This window comes from Littorina saxatilis, linkage group LG5 (genome assembly GCF_037325665.1).
Source record: "Littorina saxatilis isolate snail1 linkage group LG5, US_GU_Lsax_2.0, whole genome shotgun sequence".
Classification (NCBI taxonomy): domain Eukaryota; kingdom Metazoa; phylum Mollusca; class Gastropoda; order Littorinimorpha; family Littorinidae; genus Littorina; species Littorina saxatilis.
Window position 1 is genome coordinate 60247021 of NC_090249.1, and position 17766 is coordinate 60264786.

The 17766-nt window shown below is 44.5% G+C and overlaps 1 protein-coding gene across 1 annotated transcript in view; it reads right to left on the reverse strand.

Moving 5' to 3' along the window:
* Positions 1-1576: 1576 nt before the first annotated feature.
* Positions 1577-17766, reverse strand: part of LOC138967609 (nipped-B-like protein A) — a gene marked incomplete at its 5' end in the record, with an annotated part of 73830 nt that continues 57640 nt past the window's right edge. Inside the window, 6 exon segments of the mRNA XM_070340213.1 lie at positions 1577-2392; positions 3630-3815; positions 4171-4345; positions 6040-6154; positions 8944-9064; positions 10444-10596. Of these exon segments, the coding sequence (XP_070196314.1) occupies positions 2165-2392; positions 3630-3815; positions 4171-4345; positions 6040-6154; positions 8944-9064; positions 10444-10596 (978 nt within the window).

The following is a 17766-nucleotide window of genomic DNA, read 5'->3' on the forward strand; positions in this document are numbered from 1 at the left end:
AATTATTCGTCATACTTCGAACATTCAACCAAAGGGGAGAAAACACGTATATATGTCGTCTGCTACTAGGCTGAGTGGTTCCCACGAAGAAATAGTTTCAGTGCTGGAGAGCTCAAAAGCGTTCCCTGTACTTTCTTCGAATTAACTAATCTTTTAGTTTTAGATTAATACTGAACATTTGAAAAATATCCACGTGTGCATTCCTAAAAATAGTGTGTACTGGCGCACTCTGAATTCATGTCATTTTAAACAGAGATACTGTAGCATGTTTTAAAAGTGTAGGTCATGTTCCTTCAAGGGAAGCATGAAAGGGAGTTTATGATTTGTTTCTGTGTGCCAATTTGGTATTCCGTTGCTCAAAATCCCATGTAAGATGTTCTATTTCGACTATTTCAAGGCATTTTTATATTTAGTCAAGTTTTGACTACAGATCTGCATGAAACTTTACGTACAAATTCTTCCAGATGTTATTCCCAGATCATTTTTGTCCCTTTTAGTCACTCTGTCAGCATGAAAATAAAAGATCAACACAAAAAATACAGCCCAAACCAATGAAAATGAAAAATACTACATGAGCTAAAGCTTCGCTAGCCTAAACCCGTCTCTGTGAAGTATGCGAACGTAGTGCCTGAATAACTTATTTTCTTAAATTATGAGTACACTTTCAGGAGAGCAAACATGGCATATATATTTTTTAGTCAGGAAATGATAAAGAATAAAATGGAATAATTTTTGGATAAAAAAAAAATTGATTTTAATATTTTTAATGACCAAACTCATTATTTTTCAAGCTTCCATGCTGAAATGCAATCCAAGTCTGGGCTTTGTCGAAAATTGCTTGACCAAAATTTAAATAAATTTGATCGAAAAATGAGAGTGACGGTACGGTGCCACCTCAACTTTGACAGAGGTTCACATATCTTTGGGCCAGTTACAACGGTTTACCTTGCACCAGAAATTCTATCGATATGCCAGCACCGAGACCTAACGCAAGTGGCACAGTACTTGCTCAAGGGTAAAGCAAAAATGCAGAGGCGCTCCGCAAACCCATGTAACTAGGCCCAGGACTATTGCTTGATAGTTTTTGCCCTACTTCGTCTTTTTTTTGCAATAGAACACACAGCCTAGTTGAAGATGAGCAACATGTCTGCACTGGTATCATAGCTGCCAACCTTCTGAAGTCAAAATACAGGAGCCAAGGGGTCAAGGGAGACCGTTTAGTCTTGAATATGAGCGGGCAGAAGTTGTAAAATTCGGGAGATTCCCGGATTTTCCGGTAGGGTTGGCAGCTATGTTGTATGTATTGTTTTCATGTTCATGTGTGTGAGGGAGAGAGCGAGAGAGAGTAAATTTTATTTTCCAAGGGTGACAGAATAAGCATGCATCAGGGAGAGAGAGAGAGAGAGAGAGAGAGAGAGAGAGAGAGAGAGAGAGAGAGAGAGAATTTTAATTCTATTGAATTGAATTTTATTTTTCGAGGGTGGCAGAATAAGCATGCATCAGAGAGAGAGAGGCTGCACATCATACAGTCTTTCAGATTATTTCAACCTCATTCATGCAACAAACCCAAGTCAAAGCTTCTCTTTATTTCAAGTATATCATTATTTAATTCTTCTTTTTTTGCATTTTTTTCCCGTTTCTTTTGTTTGTTTGGTTTGTTCTCACATGAAAAAATGCACATTGTGAACAAGAGCCGAGATGAACAAGAGATAAATGAACGACACACCGTTTGCTGCAGGAGGTGTCACGCTCAAACACCTTCAAAAATAGAAAACTTCGGCAATAAATACACAAAGTACACCTCAATATACACTGCACATTTCATCACTTTCTTCATATTTGTACAGGTAAAAGGATTGGCAGGCTGACGATAAAAAGAAAATGCTATGAACATGAACGGTACAAATCGGAAATGAATGAACAGGAATGAACATGGAACAATGAACACAGGCACACGTCTCCACTGTCACTCACGCACAACAAAATAAAAATTTGTTCCAATGAAACAAACGAGTGTTCAGCGCGCTAGCCAGCTCCACCTTTCTCCATTCAACAGACCAGCAGAGATGATGAGGCGAGGGTGACTCCAAATATACAAAGAATGAATGGATGAGATGGCCACTGTCATCAATATCTAACTTTTATAAAAACCAACAACAAGGTTCTACAACACAAAGTCAGGATCATCATCACTGTCATTGTCACTTGCGTCAGCCTTCTTTCGCTTCTTTTTCTTCTTCTTGGGCGGGAGGGACTTGGGCGTTGAGGAGGATATGAGGAGCTTGGGCGTTCGGTGCCGGTGGGGTTTCTGTTCGGAGCGTTCTCGTCTGTGGTAGTAGTAGGGGAGCTTGGCTTTGGGCGTGTTGTTCGCCACAGGCGTGCCGGGTTTCTCCTGCAAAGCAACACCAACAATCACATTTACCATGGTACATAACATCACTAACTTTCTCAAATACAAAAACGTGAGCTTTCAACAGAGAACATAACACCAGGAACATTTTCAAATACAAAATTATCAGTTTTCAACAGATTTCTTTCAGATCCTTATTTTCTTCTAGCTCCCATGTGCCCTACTACTTGTCAAACTGCCAAAATTCCAACCACATCATAGCATGCACGCACACTTCTCTCCAAAACATTAAAGTCTAACAAGACCTTCACATTACTTCAACATCAGTGAACTAGTTTCTCAGTCTTGATTTTAGAACTTTGACATTGAATCTCTTTTTCAAGTTGGCATGGTAACAGGGGAATGTAGAAGAGCCTAAAACTGACCCATGATAGCAAAATAATACAGACATTCCAAGCCTAAAACTGACCCATGATAGCAAAATAATACAGACATTCCAAGCCTAAAACTGACCCATGATAGCAAAATAATACAGACATTCCAAGCCTAAAACTGACCCATGATAGCAAAATAATACAGACATTCCAAGCCTAAAACTGACCCATGATAGCAAAATAATACAGACATTCCAAGCCTAAAACTGACCCATGATAGCAAAATAATACAGACATTCCAAGCCTAAATCTGACCCATGATAGCAAAATAATACAGACATTCCAAGCCTAAAACTGACCCATGATAGCAAAATAATACAGACATTCCAAGCCTAAAACTGACCCATGATAGCAAAATAACACAGACATTCCAAGCCTAAAACTGACCCATGATAGCAAAATAATACAGACATTCCAAGCCTAAAACTGACCCATGATAGCAAAATAATACAGACATTCCAAGCCTAAAACTGACCCATGATAGCAAAATAATACAGACATTCCAAGCCTAAAACTGACCCATGATAGCAAAATAATACAGACATTCCAAGCCTAAAACTGACCCATGATAGCAAAATAATACAGACATTCCAAGCCTAAAACTGACCCATGATAGCAAAATAATACAGACATTCCAAGCCTAAATCTACAAACAAACAAAAAAGCTGTCATATTCATTTTTGAAGTACCGGTACATGTCTGAAACTGACTTGTGAGAGCAAAAAAGTAAATCAATTCTGAGCCTAAATCTACACACAAACTGTCATAATCATACACTATATAAAGTTTGCAACAAAGTGAAGTTTCAGCAAAAAGTGTCATGCGAGTTTATGATTTGTACTGACCATTCCGTCGACAGGTTCTCCCTCTGGGTGGACCCCGTCAACAGCCATGGCCGCGTTGCTGGCGTCACCTCCATCCCCGTCATGGGCCGGCGACTTCCTGCTGGGCGTGGCCGCTCCCGTGCTGTGCTGCTCGTCTCCACTGTCGTCCTCGTCCGCAGGGTCGATGCTCATCATCAGGTCACGGAACTGACACGACCACAGTGCAACATTAGTCAACTGAAGGGACCGAGATACACAGATTCTTCTTCTTCTGCGTTCATATGCTGAAACTCCCACGTTCACTTATGTTGTTTTTAAACGTGTATGACAGTTTTTACCCCGCCATTTAGACAGACATAAACCCCGCCATTTAGACAGACATACGCCGCTTTCGGGGGAAGCCTGCTGGGTATTTTTCATTATCTATAACCCACCAAACGCCAAGATTGATTACAGGATCTTTTTCGTGAGCACTTTGTCTTCTGACCCGAATTTCCCAGCATTGGGGTAATAGAGTAAATGAAATGAAGAAAATGAAATGTGATTATGAAATATAACTGACCTCCAGGTACTCGTCGACCAGTTTCTGTCGTTTCTCGTCTTCCTCGGGGTCAGCGTCAAAGACAGAGCGCAGTTGATCCAGCGTGTGCTGGGGCGTGAAGCGAATGATGTTTTTACGGTTCAGCGGCTTGTCAAAAACCTTTGCAGCCTCTGTAGGGGAGTAACGATGGATCTTGCTGCAGAAACAAATCAGAGAAATGCTATGTCACAGTACCAAAGGAAAGAAAAAACTACTACGGAAAACTGCGTAAGTGGTGTGGACAAAATGGCCATACACGGCCCAACTCATGCAAGAAAAAGCACCAACAATCTGTACATTTTAAAAAATTATGACGAGCTTACCTGAGTAAGTCAAGTCTCATTGTACAGTAAAACCTGCGAGCAAAGGACGCTCTTGGGGAGCCTTGCCACTGTCCTTTGTAGCAAGGTGTCTTTTCTTATGAATATGAATGCGCTAACATTTTTTTGGAGAAAAAAAAACCAACAGCCAAATGAATTACATGATTGTTTGTTAGTGGTACATGTAGTTTTATTGTATGTATGTGTGCATGTTTATATATAAATGTAAATAGAGTGTCTAAGCATGTTTAGTTCTTTCATTTTCTTTCATTACATGTAATAAAAATGAAAACCAAAACTTGATGTTCAGAAAAACAATTGTTAATAAAAATTCCAAACTGTGCATTAGTCATGCAGAAAGTGACAAAGAGAAAAAGTTCAAGGATAGTCTGCAACATGAATGTACAAAACCACAATCAGTAAGTTTATCACTGGGGTTTGCAGAAAAAGTCAGAGAGAGAGAGAGAGAGAGAGAGAGAAGAGAGAGAAGAGAGAGAGAGAGAGAGAGAGAGAGAGAGAGAGAGAGAGAGAGAGGTGCAATCGGTTTCTTACGACCTGAAGCAATGGGCCATTCACGGGAAGATTCTTTGATCGAGCTGTTGAAAACCACTCGAAGAGTTCTTCGTTCAACTCATCATAGGTTGTTTTTCTTCTCTTAACACATGTTGCCGTCGATCTGGCACCGGATTCCCACTGACTGAGAATTTGTGTTCGATCAGCTTTTATGTTGGAAATTTGAGTTTTTCCGCAATTCAGCTCATCAGCAACTTTTCGAACGGACAGCCCCTTGTCCAATTTCTTTATGACATCGACTCTCTCTTCTAAAGTAAAACATTTTCGTTTTGGCATGATGAGACGAAGACGAAGGATGAGACGAAGATGCACCACAGTACAGAAAGTAGAAACCCGTGTTTTTGTTTGTGAGTTCACGGCATTGACCAATGAGCGTGCACCATACAAAAATCAAAAGTGCTGTCATTGGCTTACAAAATAAGCTTCTCGCGCGTTCACATCGCCAGCGAGATTGTATTTGCAGAACCAAGATGGCGGACCAGCGTCTGCTAAAAGCTGTCTGCTTCAAGGGTTTGTCCGTTGTTGACAAGTAATGAACCCAATCGGGACCAAAAAAGGGTGTCCGCGTCCGCGCCTTTGAGGTGTTCGCTCTTTTAAGGTGTTTTTGAGTGTAAAATACATCCGTCCTCACTTGAATTGTCCGTTATGCTAAGGTGTCCGCCAAAATAAGGGTCCGCTAGATGCAGGTTTTACTGTAGTTTTATTGGTCACAATGTAGAAAGGGGAGGGGTTACATGAGAGCAAATGTCGTCAGAATTGTGGGAGATAAAACTGGTGATATCTGTGTTCTTCTTTCTGTTGTAAAACTAACCATGTCAGCAAGTACAGTATTTTGTTTGTTTGTTTGTTTGCTTAACGCCCAGTCCACCACGAAGGGTGATATCAGGGCGGTAGTAAGTACAGTAGGATATCTTGCAAAAGCATGTGTTGATGAGAGTAGACAAAAAATGGCAGTTACCTGTCTGTCAAGCCATACATGTCCTTGAGATGTTGCTTCATCATCAGCAGTAGAATGCAGCCCTGAGACTGTTGCATAATTTCCTGGAGGGTACTGATGTCGTCTGGTAACCGACCTGTACACAAAATCCACAATACACCCATCACCATCCACAACAAACAAATCTCAAAGCAGAATACCCAGGAAAACAAAACAAAAAAAATCCTATAACATAACATTTGTACATAGTCCTATGTGGTTCCCCTCATGGACTTGGGGTTGTTTTCACCCTGGGGAAAGCGAGCTGCCACACAGCATGGCGCTACCCATGTGTGTATTCATGTTTCCAAGCCCTGAGACTTTCGCTATGAACTTGGGTTCTTTATTGTGCGTGTGTGCGTGTTTGGACACCGAGGAGAGTCTGCACAAAGTTGACTCTGGGAAATAAATCCCTCGCCAAATGTGGAGATCAAACCAACGCTGATAGCGACAACCAGTTTTGAAGCCAGCACCGCTAACAACTGAGCTATTACTCCCCCCCCCCCCCCCCCCCCCCCTCTGAAATTAACAAAGGCAAGGAGTGCAGACGAACAGAAACAGAGGCGTTAATTAACATCTGAGTAAAGTGTTGTGCTCTGCAATGGTTTCACAAGAATCATCATTTGTGATGATCTTTGTGATTGATCATTATCTGGCCGGCATCTTGCCAGTGGGTTTCATCAACCATTTTGAGACAAGTTCATTGTGTGTATCACAAGTGTTTGTGACCCATAGCTGCCAACTTTTCCCACATAAAACAAGAAATTCCTCCGAGGTAGGAAAAACACCCCCGTCCTTAGCATTCTCACTGCCACCAACTGAGCAGGCACTGCTAACAAGTGTGGTTATTTCCCTTTGACCATTAATATGTCGCTCATGTCGCTCTATAAGTCCTTGTAGAATCTTAATCCACCAATAACTCCCTAACCGTGTGTTTGACTGGTCCCAATTTTTGAGTCACTTGAGAAAAAGTGACTCTATGTAATCGGTCAGTGTTAGTCTGTCCGGCCGGCCGTCCGGCCGGCCGGCCGGCCGTCCGTAGACACCACCTTAACGTTGGACTTTTCTCGGAAACTATCAAAGCAATCGGGCTCATATTTTGTTTAGTCGTGACCTCCAATGACCTCTACACTTTAACGATGGTTTTGTTGACCTTTGACCTTTTTCAAGGTCACAGGTCAGCGTCAAAGGAAAAATTAGACATTTTATATCTTTGACAAAGTTCATCGGATGTGATTGAAACTTTGTAGGATTATTATTTACATCTGTAGCCTTTTACGAACGTTATCAGAAAAACAAGGGAGATAACTAGCCTTTTCTGTTCGGCAACACACAACTTAACGTTGGGCTTTTCTCGGAAACTATAAAAGTGACCGGGCTCAAATTTTATGTGAACGTGACTCATTGTGTTGTGAATAGCAATTTCTTCCTGTCCATCTGATGCCTCATATAATATTCAGAACTGCGAAAGTGACTCGATCGAGCGTTTGCTCTTCTTGTTGTAAGGACCGTCTCAGGAATGTATAGAACCTGTTCACCAAGTTTGGTGACGATCGGTCCGTTCATTCTTGAGATCTATATGCGAACACAAACAAACAAACAAACACATCGAGCGAAACCTATACACACCCCTATACCGGGGGTGTAAATAGGGAGGAATGAGCGTCTCGGTGCAAAGTGCCTAGAATGCTAGGGGGGTCCGGGGGCATACCCCCCGGAAATTTTTTGAAAAAAAGGATGCAAAATGGTGTAATCTGGTGCATTCTGAGGATTATAATTGCCAGTTTCTGGCAGCAAATTTTGTCACAAAAAAGGAAGAATGAGCTGGAGAGAGAGTAGATGTAGTGACTTATCAATGCACGTCAAGCTTCCTTCTACAGTATTTTATACTTCTTGACAGTCACATCTTCCAATGGTGTGGGGGAAGATATCTTTTGCTATCACAGTTCACAACAGCACCAAAATCATAGTTCATGTTAGTTACTTCCTTGAGTTTATTTCACAATCCAAAAGTCACAACACACTACACCTTCCAGGGGTATGAAGGAGATTGCTGTTGCCATCACAGTTCACAACAGCATAACTGGCACGGATCAGCGTTCATAGTTCGAACATCGACATCTGAAGTTGGGTAATCTTTCTCGTCTTCTCGACGGCTGTCCCCCGGTTCCGTTCATGTTTTGCTGTTCTTGAATGAGCTTCAATATCCCCCCGGCCTCCATGTCCGATGCTGATATCTTCGCGGCACTTGGTGCAAAACGCGAAATGTATGCCGCGTCTTGTCGATTCAGAGATGAAGTCATACTGTTGTTTGTAACTCTTTTGAAATTTTACAAGAACTTTCGGGCCGACTTTCGGCCGCTGGACCGTTGTTTTCTTCATTTTGTGGTCGTCTGCTGCTGCTTCTTCTTCTGCTTCTCATCCACATTCGACTGAAGCGCATGCGCTAGCCACAAATCTCGCCTATTCTCGTTTAGTTTCGATTTTGATCACAGCGTTTGTGTGACGAAGCCTCGCGCTGAACGAGATTTCAGAAGTGAAACTACGCCGAGTACAGGCGCTTGAAAATACACTCCAGTCATTATATAACTATACTCGAAAAAGTTTTATTCGGGAAACTTTTGCACTATTCGGGAAAATCCGGGACTGGACATAAAATCGTGAATTTCCCGGTTTTCTAGGGAAGGTTTACAGCTATGTGTGTCTGTCTGTCAACTTAAAAGACCACTGGTCGACGTACTGTACATGTCACATTTTGTTTTGTCAATAATTAAACGTTCCAATAACCTACAATTCTTGTTTTTTTATTCTGAATTTGATTTTTACTTGTAAGTAAAGCGTTGCACTGCACTACAACTTGTCAGTCGTGCAATCATATCAACTTACTGATAAGAGAGTCTGGATCATCATCGTCATCGTCCTCGGCTGCCAGTTTGACTCTGGCTTCTTCCGGGAGTCCTTCGTGGTGAATTCCGTTCTGCTCGCCCTGGTTCCTTGGCAACAGGTTCTGAGAAAGGGAAACAACTGTGTCAGTGTGACGATAATACTAATGAATTGCTTGAGGTGTTCAAAATTAACATTATATAATAGATGAAGCTTCTGTTTCTTCATTTGTGGGCTGAAACTTCCACATACTCATTTTGTTTGCACTAGTGAGATTTTAAGTATATGAGAGAGAGAGAGAGAAAGAGAGAGAGAGAGAGAGAGAGAGAGAGAGAGAGAGAGAGAGAGAGAGAGAGAGAGATATGAGTGAGAACGAGAGAGAGATGAGTGAGAGAGAGTGAGGAGAGAGGAGAGAGAGAGGAGAGAACGAGAGAGAGATATGAGAGAGAAGAGAGATGAGTGAGAGAGAGAAAGAGAGAGAGAGGAGAGAACGAGAGAGAGATATGAGTGAGAGCGAGAAGAGAGAGAGAGAGAGAAGAGAGAGAAGAGAGAGAGAGGAGAGAGAGATGTTTATGAGAGAGAGAGAGAGAGCCTAGCATTGGAAAAAGTGAGTTCAGCTTACAAAGGCGGGGGTCTGGGGGTGAAGCCCCCCGAATTTGAAGATTTTTTGGATTTTTTTTTTACCTAAAATGACCCCCCCCCCCCCCCCCCCCCCCCCTCCCAAAGAAGATTGAGCAACTAAATTATGCCGTAGTCCATAGTCCGTATCGTCACATTACTTCTTCTGACTTGCCTTCCGCCTTCGGAACGAAATCCAGCTATTCCCACTTCCAGGAATACCTGGATTCTTTGTCACTGAATGGCTGACCACCTTCAACAATGTCGGTTCGAGACATTATTTCAAGTCTAGAGCCACAAAACACCGGCACAAAGCATGCTCGCGCGATGCCAGAGGAAGTGCGTGCTCAAGCAAACTGTCAAACCGATTGAGAATTGAACCGAACGGCACACAAAACGAAAGATGGGACTGTTTGGGTTTACCGTTTGGGAATAACAGGTTTTTGCATTTCGGCGTACACCAAATCGAGTTCCGTGTACTGGAGATGTTATTTCGGCGTAAAGTGCGCCGAACGGCTTACAATGCTAGGCTCTGAGAGAGAGAAAGTGAGAGAGAGAGAAAGTGAGAGAGAGAGAGAAAGTGAGAGAGAGAAAGTGAGAGAGAAAGTGAGAGAGAGAGAAAGAGAGAGAAGAGATATGAGTGAGAGAGAGAAAGAGAGAGAGATATGAGTGAGAGCGAGAGAGAGATGAGTGAGAGAGAGAGAGAAAGAGAGAGAGATATGAGTGAGAGAGATGAGTGAGAGAGAGAGAAAGAGAGAGAGAGATATGAGTGAGAGTGAGATGAGTGAGAGAGAGAGAGAAAGAGAGAGAGAGAAAGAGACAAAGAGAGAGAGAGAGAGAGGGGTGGAAGCGTAATACGACAAGAAAAACAAAGCAGCACCGTACCTCTTTGAATGACTGCATGAGGTTGGAGCCTGCCACGGAGACGATGATGTCGATCTGGTGCATGACAAACAGGGGTTCGTCTTGCACCACGAAGGGGAAGAAGGCCAGGTTGTCGGCAACATACACCTGTTCCCCCATCGTTATCCTTTGCAACTGAAAACACACAATTGACACATGGATTATCATCCCAGAGATAAATGAAGCTATAAACACAGCAGAATACTGCAATGCTAACACAAGTGCCTGCTGATTTTGTTTTGCATGATTATATACTCTTATTCTACTCTCTTAGACAATATGTGATAACCGGCAAGGTGCTGACTTTCGTTTTCGTTTGTGCATTGTTGATGGTGAATGCATGTTAATCGAAAATTTTTAAGTAAATTTTCATTTCATTAATATACTTACCCGAATCACATAAAGAGCATTGACGCAGTCTGAATAGCTAAGGTCTGAAAAGGCTACCCGTCTTAAAGTTTAAAAGGGAAGCAACCCAACCACAAAAAAGGTAAACACAGCTATGGCAATGACCATATACCCGGGGAGTTACCTCCCCTGCTGGGTATGTGACGTCACTTCCACTGCTGCACCACGTGGTATACTCATTCGACATTAAAGAAAACTAAAATATCATAAGCGGGGTTGGCGGGAGGGAATACACTATGTGATTCGGGTAAGTATATTAATGAAATGAAAATTTACTTAAAAATTTTCGATTAAATTACATATTCTTACTCCGAATCACATAAAGAGCAGATAGCATCAACAAGGCGGTGGGAATGAAAAACCAAACTCACTCTTAAAACCTTGCCAAAAAACTGGCCTGCTGCCAAAAGGTCAGGAAAAAGGCCCAGTGAGAAAGAAAATCTAACTCACCCTAAACCCTAGCCAGGAACTGGCCCACTGCCAAAAAGGCAGGTAAGGACCTGAGACCCATCCTGATTGACAGCCGAGATGTCTCTCAGGCAAAAAAGTTGCGAAAGACAACATCAGAGAGCCAGAAATCTGAGCCCAGCACTTCTTCCGATCTCCTGGACCAAACGACCCAGAAAGAGACCCCAGCCTTGGATTAACCCGAGCCGAGTAGGGGGAAAGACAAGCTGCCCCCCCCCCTCCCCCCCTTTCTATTGGAAGGAAATGCCGCCCTAGAAACGATCCGTGCGTAAGGATGTCCACTCAGCACAGTGAAGGACAAACCTCACGGAGACCGTAAGACAATCATGCCAAAGTAAGCAAACCTTGGGATGGAGTGAAGCCCGAAAGGACTGTGAGATAAAAGTCAGCTCCAGAAAAGAGTGATTAATATCCACCAAGATAGAGAGGGAGACAACTGAGTACAAGGTACCAGAGCCCACCTCGACAGGGAAATCCCGAAAAAGAGACGTTCGCCGGTAATCCTCTACCAGTCAATGCGAAAGCAGAGAGAGAGGTAATACGAGGAAGTAGATCGCGTCTGACTAACTCTGAAAGACTGAGAGTCGGACGTAGAGATCAACGGGCAAACGCCGTAGTCATAGTTGCCTGTGGTAGAAGGGTGACTGTAAAAGGAAACCCGACCCAACGGAAGTCGTCCTGATTCACCTCGTGCTAGGACGAGGAAGAAGAGGAAGAGCCAAATCCGAAGTCACAGGAACCGAAAATGCCACAGCCGCCCACGCTAGACAGGAGGCTATAGCACGGGCTAAGGCTGAAAGCCATGAAGCCCGAAGGACAACCATGTACCAAAGTACCAACAGTACACAGGTAAACATAAGAAACGTAAGTTTCGGCTGTCAAACCAGATGCTGGGCTAAAAGCCCACAGCAAAGAAAAAACGGAACATTAGCTAACCCTCTGCCCAAAAGGAGAGGAGTAGCCAAAAACCTGAGAGAGGTGTTAAGCCACAAAGAATGACTCCTCAAACACACATTGCCAAAGACAATGCCCCCTCAGGAAAATCTGAATGTTACTTCCGAGGCCAACTCAAGCGCAGCTTAAGTTTGGACGAAACACCAGAACGAGTCTGATCGCTAGAGAAAGACAGAGTCAGCCTCGGCGAAAGACAAACCAGGACCAAGTCCAGAAGCTTGTGGCCAAAAGTGAGAAAAGACGGGGAAGCCTGACGACAGGAGACCCCACTCGAACGGAAATCGTCCTATCTCATCTCCTGCTTAAGATGAGAATAAAGGAAGAAAGTCTAAGTCCGAAGCCACAAGAAAAGGGAAAGCAACAACCATCACCGCCAACAGGTGGAATGGCTGTTGCACCAGCCGAGGCTAAAAAACCTGGATGCCCTAAGGTCAGCCGTTGTTCCAAAACTCAGACGTACCTATGAAGCGTCTGTGAAAGAAACAACCTCTCCGGTAAAACCGGAAGTGCCACTGCAGCAGCCCGTGGCTGAACTACTGTTACACTCACTGAGGACTGAAGCAGTATACCCGAAGAACAGCGCTAGATCAGACCAGAAGAGACCTCAGCGGGTGCTCGAGCTGATGGGCCTAGATCACTGTTAAAAGATCGGACTCAAGCATAAGCAAATATGCACACATAAGATCGATGGGAGTCGCCCGACCTCACCACTCCCACAACTATTGGCTGTGTCCAGAGACCATCCAATGAAAATTGCAAGGAGGAGACCCCCCCGCCATCGCCCAAGTGGAGGGCGGAGGAGGGGGGTGTGTGATCGGGGGCACTTCCTTGTGGGGAGAGGCTTGCTGCTAGGGCTGCCCTCCTTCCTGCCCAAAAGTGATCTATTTCTCGACAATCGAGAATCAGGCAGAGACTGCCTATTGGCCTCCGGCTTAAAACGTCCCGAGGCCTGAGCATGCCTCCCATGAGGAGGCTAGCTCTGCTTTAACCCTTGTAGAGAGAAGTCAGAGATCTGCTGATCTCTATTCAACTGAATCTACCTTTCTTTTCTGGTATAAACACCAAAGTTCGAAAAGTAGGTCCCTCTACCCCGAGCAAAGCCCAAGTGTCTCTCCTAACCTGCTCAGAGAACTGAGAATGCGAGAGAAACAAGTCCCTACGACACCTGACTGTAAAATGAGGTGAAGGGAGGACAGCCCCTTTTTTGCACTTCGTTCGCCCTAGCAGGGCTGACTAACAGAGTGGAGATGTCATCAGAGTCCTGATACACGCTAAGTGTGAAAGGTTCAGTGACTCCGGGAAAGAGCGCGAGGGCGCTCTGACGATCATCTCCGAAAAAGAGGCAAATTCCAAAAACTGACGTCCAAAATCCTCTAAGTTCCTGCATTACCAGAAAGGTGTATGCGGAAGAGCAAAGACACCAGCAAGTTCCGACCCAGCTTCAGAGAAGAGAACTTCTTATAACAAGAAGAAACCAAAACCGAAGCCTGTGTAGCCGAAGACAGCCAAGGCTGAGCGTGTTCCGGAACTGACCCGTGAATAACGAGTAGCAGAACCGGAACCCGTGGATACCACTTCAGGTAGGAGATTGACGAGCCAAAAACCTGCGAAAGGTGGTACCCACATTGAAGGTGACTATTGAACCGGAAGTAGGAAAAAAACTCCTCCTTCGCGGAACGGAAGTCCGACATCACTGAATGCAACCAAAGAGGAAGCCGATGTACCTCCATATAATATGTGGAAGTAACCTCCGTCGAGACCTCGCGAGAAGCCAAGAGCTTAGACGGAAATCCAGAACATGTCTGATCATTGGCTAAAGACTGTATAACAGAATAGCCAAGAGAACTGACACGGCCGAAGTCACAGTTGCCAGTGGAAAACTACTGAACGGGATGACCGGAAAACCGGAAACCCATCCACCCGGAAACCGTCCTGTCTCAACCCCTCCCGTAAGAGGGTAAGAAAAAGAGGAGGTAAAATCCGAAGCCACCAGAACTGAATAGACTGTAGACGCAACACCCAACCAGTGAAGAGACTACTTGTCACGGCCGGGGCTGAAAGCCTGAATGCCCGTAGGCCAGACAACGGTCAACTCCAGGAAAGAACGCACAGTGTAATTACAAAGGAGGACTTATGCTTCCGGTAAACCGGAAGCGCAGCGCCAGCGGCTACCGCCCTTGTACTGAAAACGCCGATGCCCGCAACGGGACAAAGGAGAGAACAAAACAGTGCCGCCGGCGCTGAAAGGGAAGCCAACCCAACACCAGTATGGTGAAAGGAAGATTGCCCTAACAGCCCATAGGGCGGATGCACATCCTCGCTCACCGACATCCGGAAGGAGTGTCCGTAAGAGGAAAATCAAATCCGGACTGAGCCGGAAACACAGCTGACGAAACCGCACCATGATGCGGAAACGAAGGTTGCGATGACTGGGGCCGGAAGCCCGAACGCCCATAGGCCAGTCAGCGGTCAACTCCAGGGAAGAACACACAGTGTAATTACCAAGGAGGACCTATGCTTCCGGTAAACCGGAAGCGCAGCGCCAGCGGCTACCGCCCGTGCTCTGAAAGCGCCAATGCCCGCAACAGGACAAAGAGAGGTCAGAACAGTGCCGCCGGCGCTGAAAGGGAAGCCGACCCAACGCCAGAATGGTGAAAGGAAGACTGCCCTAACAGCCAACTGACTGCGTGTCAGAATAGTCGGGATGACCTTGACCAAAGTCAACTGAACCAGAGGCAAGCTGACGGTCAGGATAAGCCGAAACCGGAAATCCGTCAGACCGAAAACCGTCATGTCCCGTAACCATACCAGAAGGCAGGGACGGGAGCGCTGACGACAAGCTTGAAGCCGCCGGAACAGGAAGGGGTGTCGACCCAACACCATAGTGAAGAGAAGAATGCCCCAACTGGCCATAGTCAGGAAGCTGACTCTCAACCACAGACATCCGAGAAGGAGTACCGGGAAGAGAGAAAGCGGATCCGGTCTGTGCCGGAAACACGGCCGGCGAAGCCACACCTTGATGTGGAAACGCTGGTCGTGATGACTGGGGCCGGAAGCCCTGTTGCCCGGAGGCCAGTCCACGGTCAACTCCAACCACTGCCGCTGAATGGGAGTGGAAGGAGGACCTTCGCTTCCGGGAAAACCCGGAAGCGCGACTTCCGAAGGAAACCGCCCTTGCTCAGAATCGAACTCACGCTGAATGGGTATTGAACGAAACTGAGCAGGAAAACGGGAGTGACCCGTGCCAGGTGAGCTCCGTATCTACAGACACCATCCGTTGGCTTCACGAGAGCCGGAGGACAAGCTCGACATACCTTGTAAGCTTCCTGCAGAAGCAGAAGCAGTAGTAGAAGTTCCGGTAACACCGGAAGCCGTCGCAACAGGAAAGGAAAAAGACGTCAAAGAGCGGACATCGCTCCCTGCCGGCGGATGTAAAAGGCTTTCCTCGGGAGTAGCACGCTTCAAAACGTCGCGCACTAAGTTGCGAATCTCTGTAACTAAGGAGCTCAACAAAGAAGAAACAAGAGAGGCTTGCCCGTCTGACGAGGACGAGCAAGCCGCCGAAGTGACGCAAGCAGTAGAAATACCGCTCGCGACAACGAGTTCCCCGGGGGGAGAAAGGTAACAGACATGACAGTGTTATTCTCTTTGTCCGAAAGGACAACTAGCACAGGTTTAGAACCTTAAGAAGATGATTTAGGCTTAAACTTGCCCTTAACATCGCCCTAGCCACGTCTACTCGCGTTATACGCCATGCCGGCCAAAATGCAAATGGCGGCCAACACAACAACAACAGTTACTGACGAAAATTCACAAGTCCAAAAAGGACGGAAAGTCATCAATAACAAGCCAAAAGTTCTTACGAAAAGCAAGATAAAATGGAAAGAGCTCACCAACTACCAGGTAGAAGATAAGCAGACGGGTAGGTGGTCGGTGGGAGTTAAGAAAACTCCAACAACGCACACAGAGCCTTTGGAAACACGACCTCTCGTCAGAACTGAAAGATGTCGAATGAGTATACCACGTGTTGTAGCAGCGGAAGTGACGTCACATACCCAGCAGGGGAGGTAACTCCCCGGGTATATGGTCATTGCCATAGCTGTGTTTACCTTTTTTGTGGTTGGGTTGCTTCCCTTTTAAACTTTAAGACAGGTAGCCTTTTCAGACCTTAGCTATTCAGACTGCGTCAATGCTCTTTATGTGATTCGGAGTAAGAATATGTAATTTAATTTATTTTTAATATACTTTCTTATGTGATAACCAATGTGCTGTATTTTCTCAGTTTTGCTGATGTTATACGCTTGGTACATATATTTACTCATTTTCCTTAAATAACATGTGATAACATTACTTCATAGCTAAGCACATGATTTTACCTATGGCACAACACAAATCTCTAGCCTCCCTCTCTGAGATGCGTTTGAAGACAGACTGTTAAAAGAGAATAAATGTATGTACATAATTATGATAGAATATTGATGTATGAATTGAAGAAATGTATAAGAACACAAGAATGTACGAATGACAAAGAACAAATGTTTATTTTTGAATGTTTTATGTATGTTTTATTACGGACACAAAAGCTCAGCAATGCAATTTCTCTTTTAGAGATTAATAAAGTTATTGTATTGTATTGTATTGTATTGTGAAAGGGCAGTACAAAAAGCTACAAGTTTGACCAGTCACTTCAGTCAACAGCAATGCTCTTTTTGTCCAGCAAAGAATGACCTCACTGCATGGAGTACACAGAGCTAAACAGAAAGATCGAGTTCTTCCCTATGATACTGTCTGCATGGAGTAGACAGAGCTAAACAACAAGATTGAGTTGTTCCCTGTGATACTGTCTGCATTATGGAGTACACAGAGCTAAACAGACAGATTGAGTTGTTCCCTGTGATACTGTCTGCATGGAGTAGACAGAGCTAAACAACAAGATTGAGTTGTTCCCTGTGATACTGTCTGCATGGAGTACACAGAGCTAAACAGACAGATTGAGTTCTTCCCTGTGATACTGTCTGCATGGAGTACACAGAGCTAAACAGACAGATTGAGTTCTTCCCTGTGATACTGTCTGCATGGAGTACACAGAGCTAAACAGAAAGATTGAGTTGTTCCCTGTGATACTGTCTGCAAAAGGAGAAAGTCAACTCCATCTCCAGTTGGCGACCTTGGTCATTCACTGGTAGCAAGAGACGCTTTTTTTTTAAAGTCAAATTGAGGTGACATATTGGAAAGATATACAACTACCCAGAATAGAGACACATACTTTAATGTGACAAACAAAACAAACCCCAACCAACAACAGACTCTAAAGATAAGAAAGAAATACAACTACATAGAATAGAGACACCTACTGTACTGTCATAAACAAACCAACCCCAACACACAAGGTGAGAAAGAAATACAACTACATAGAATAGGGACACCTACTGTACTGTCATGAACAAACCAACCCCAACACACAAGGTGAGAAAG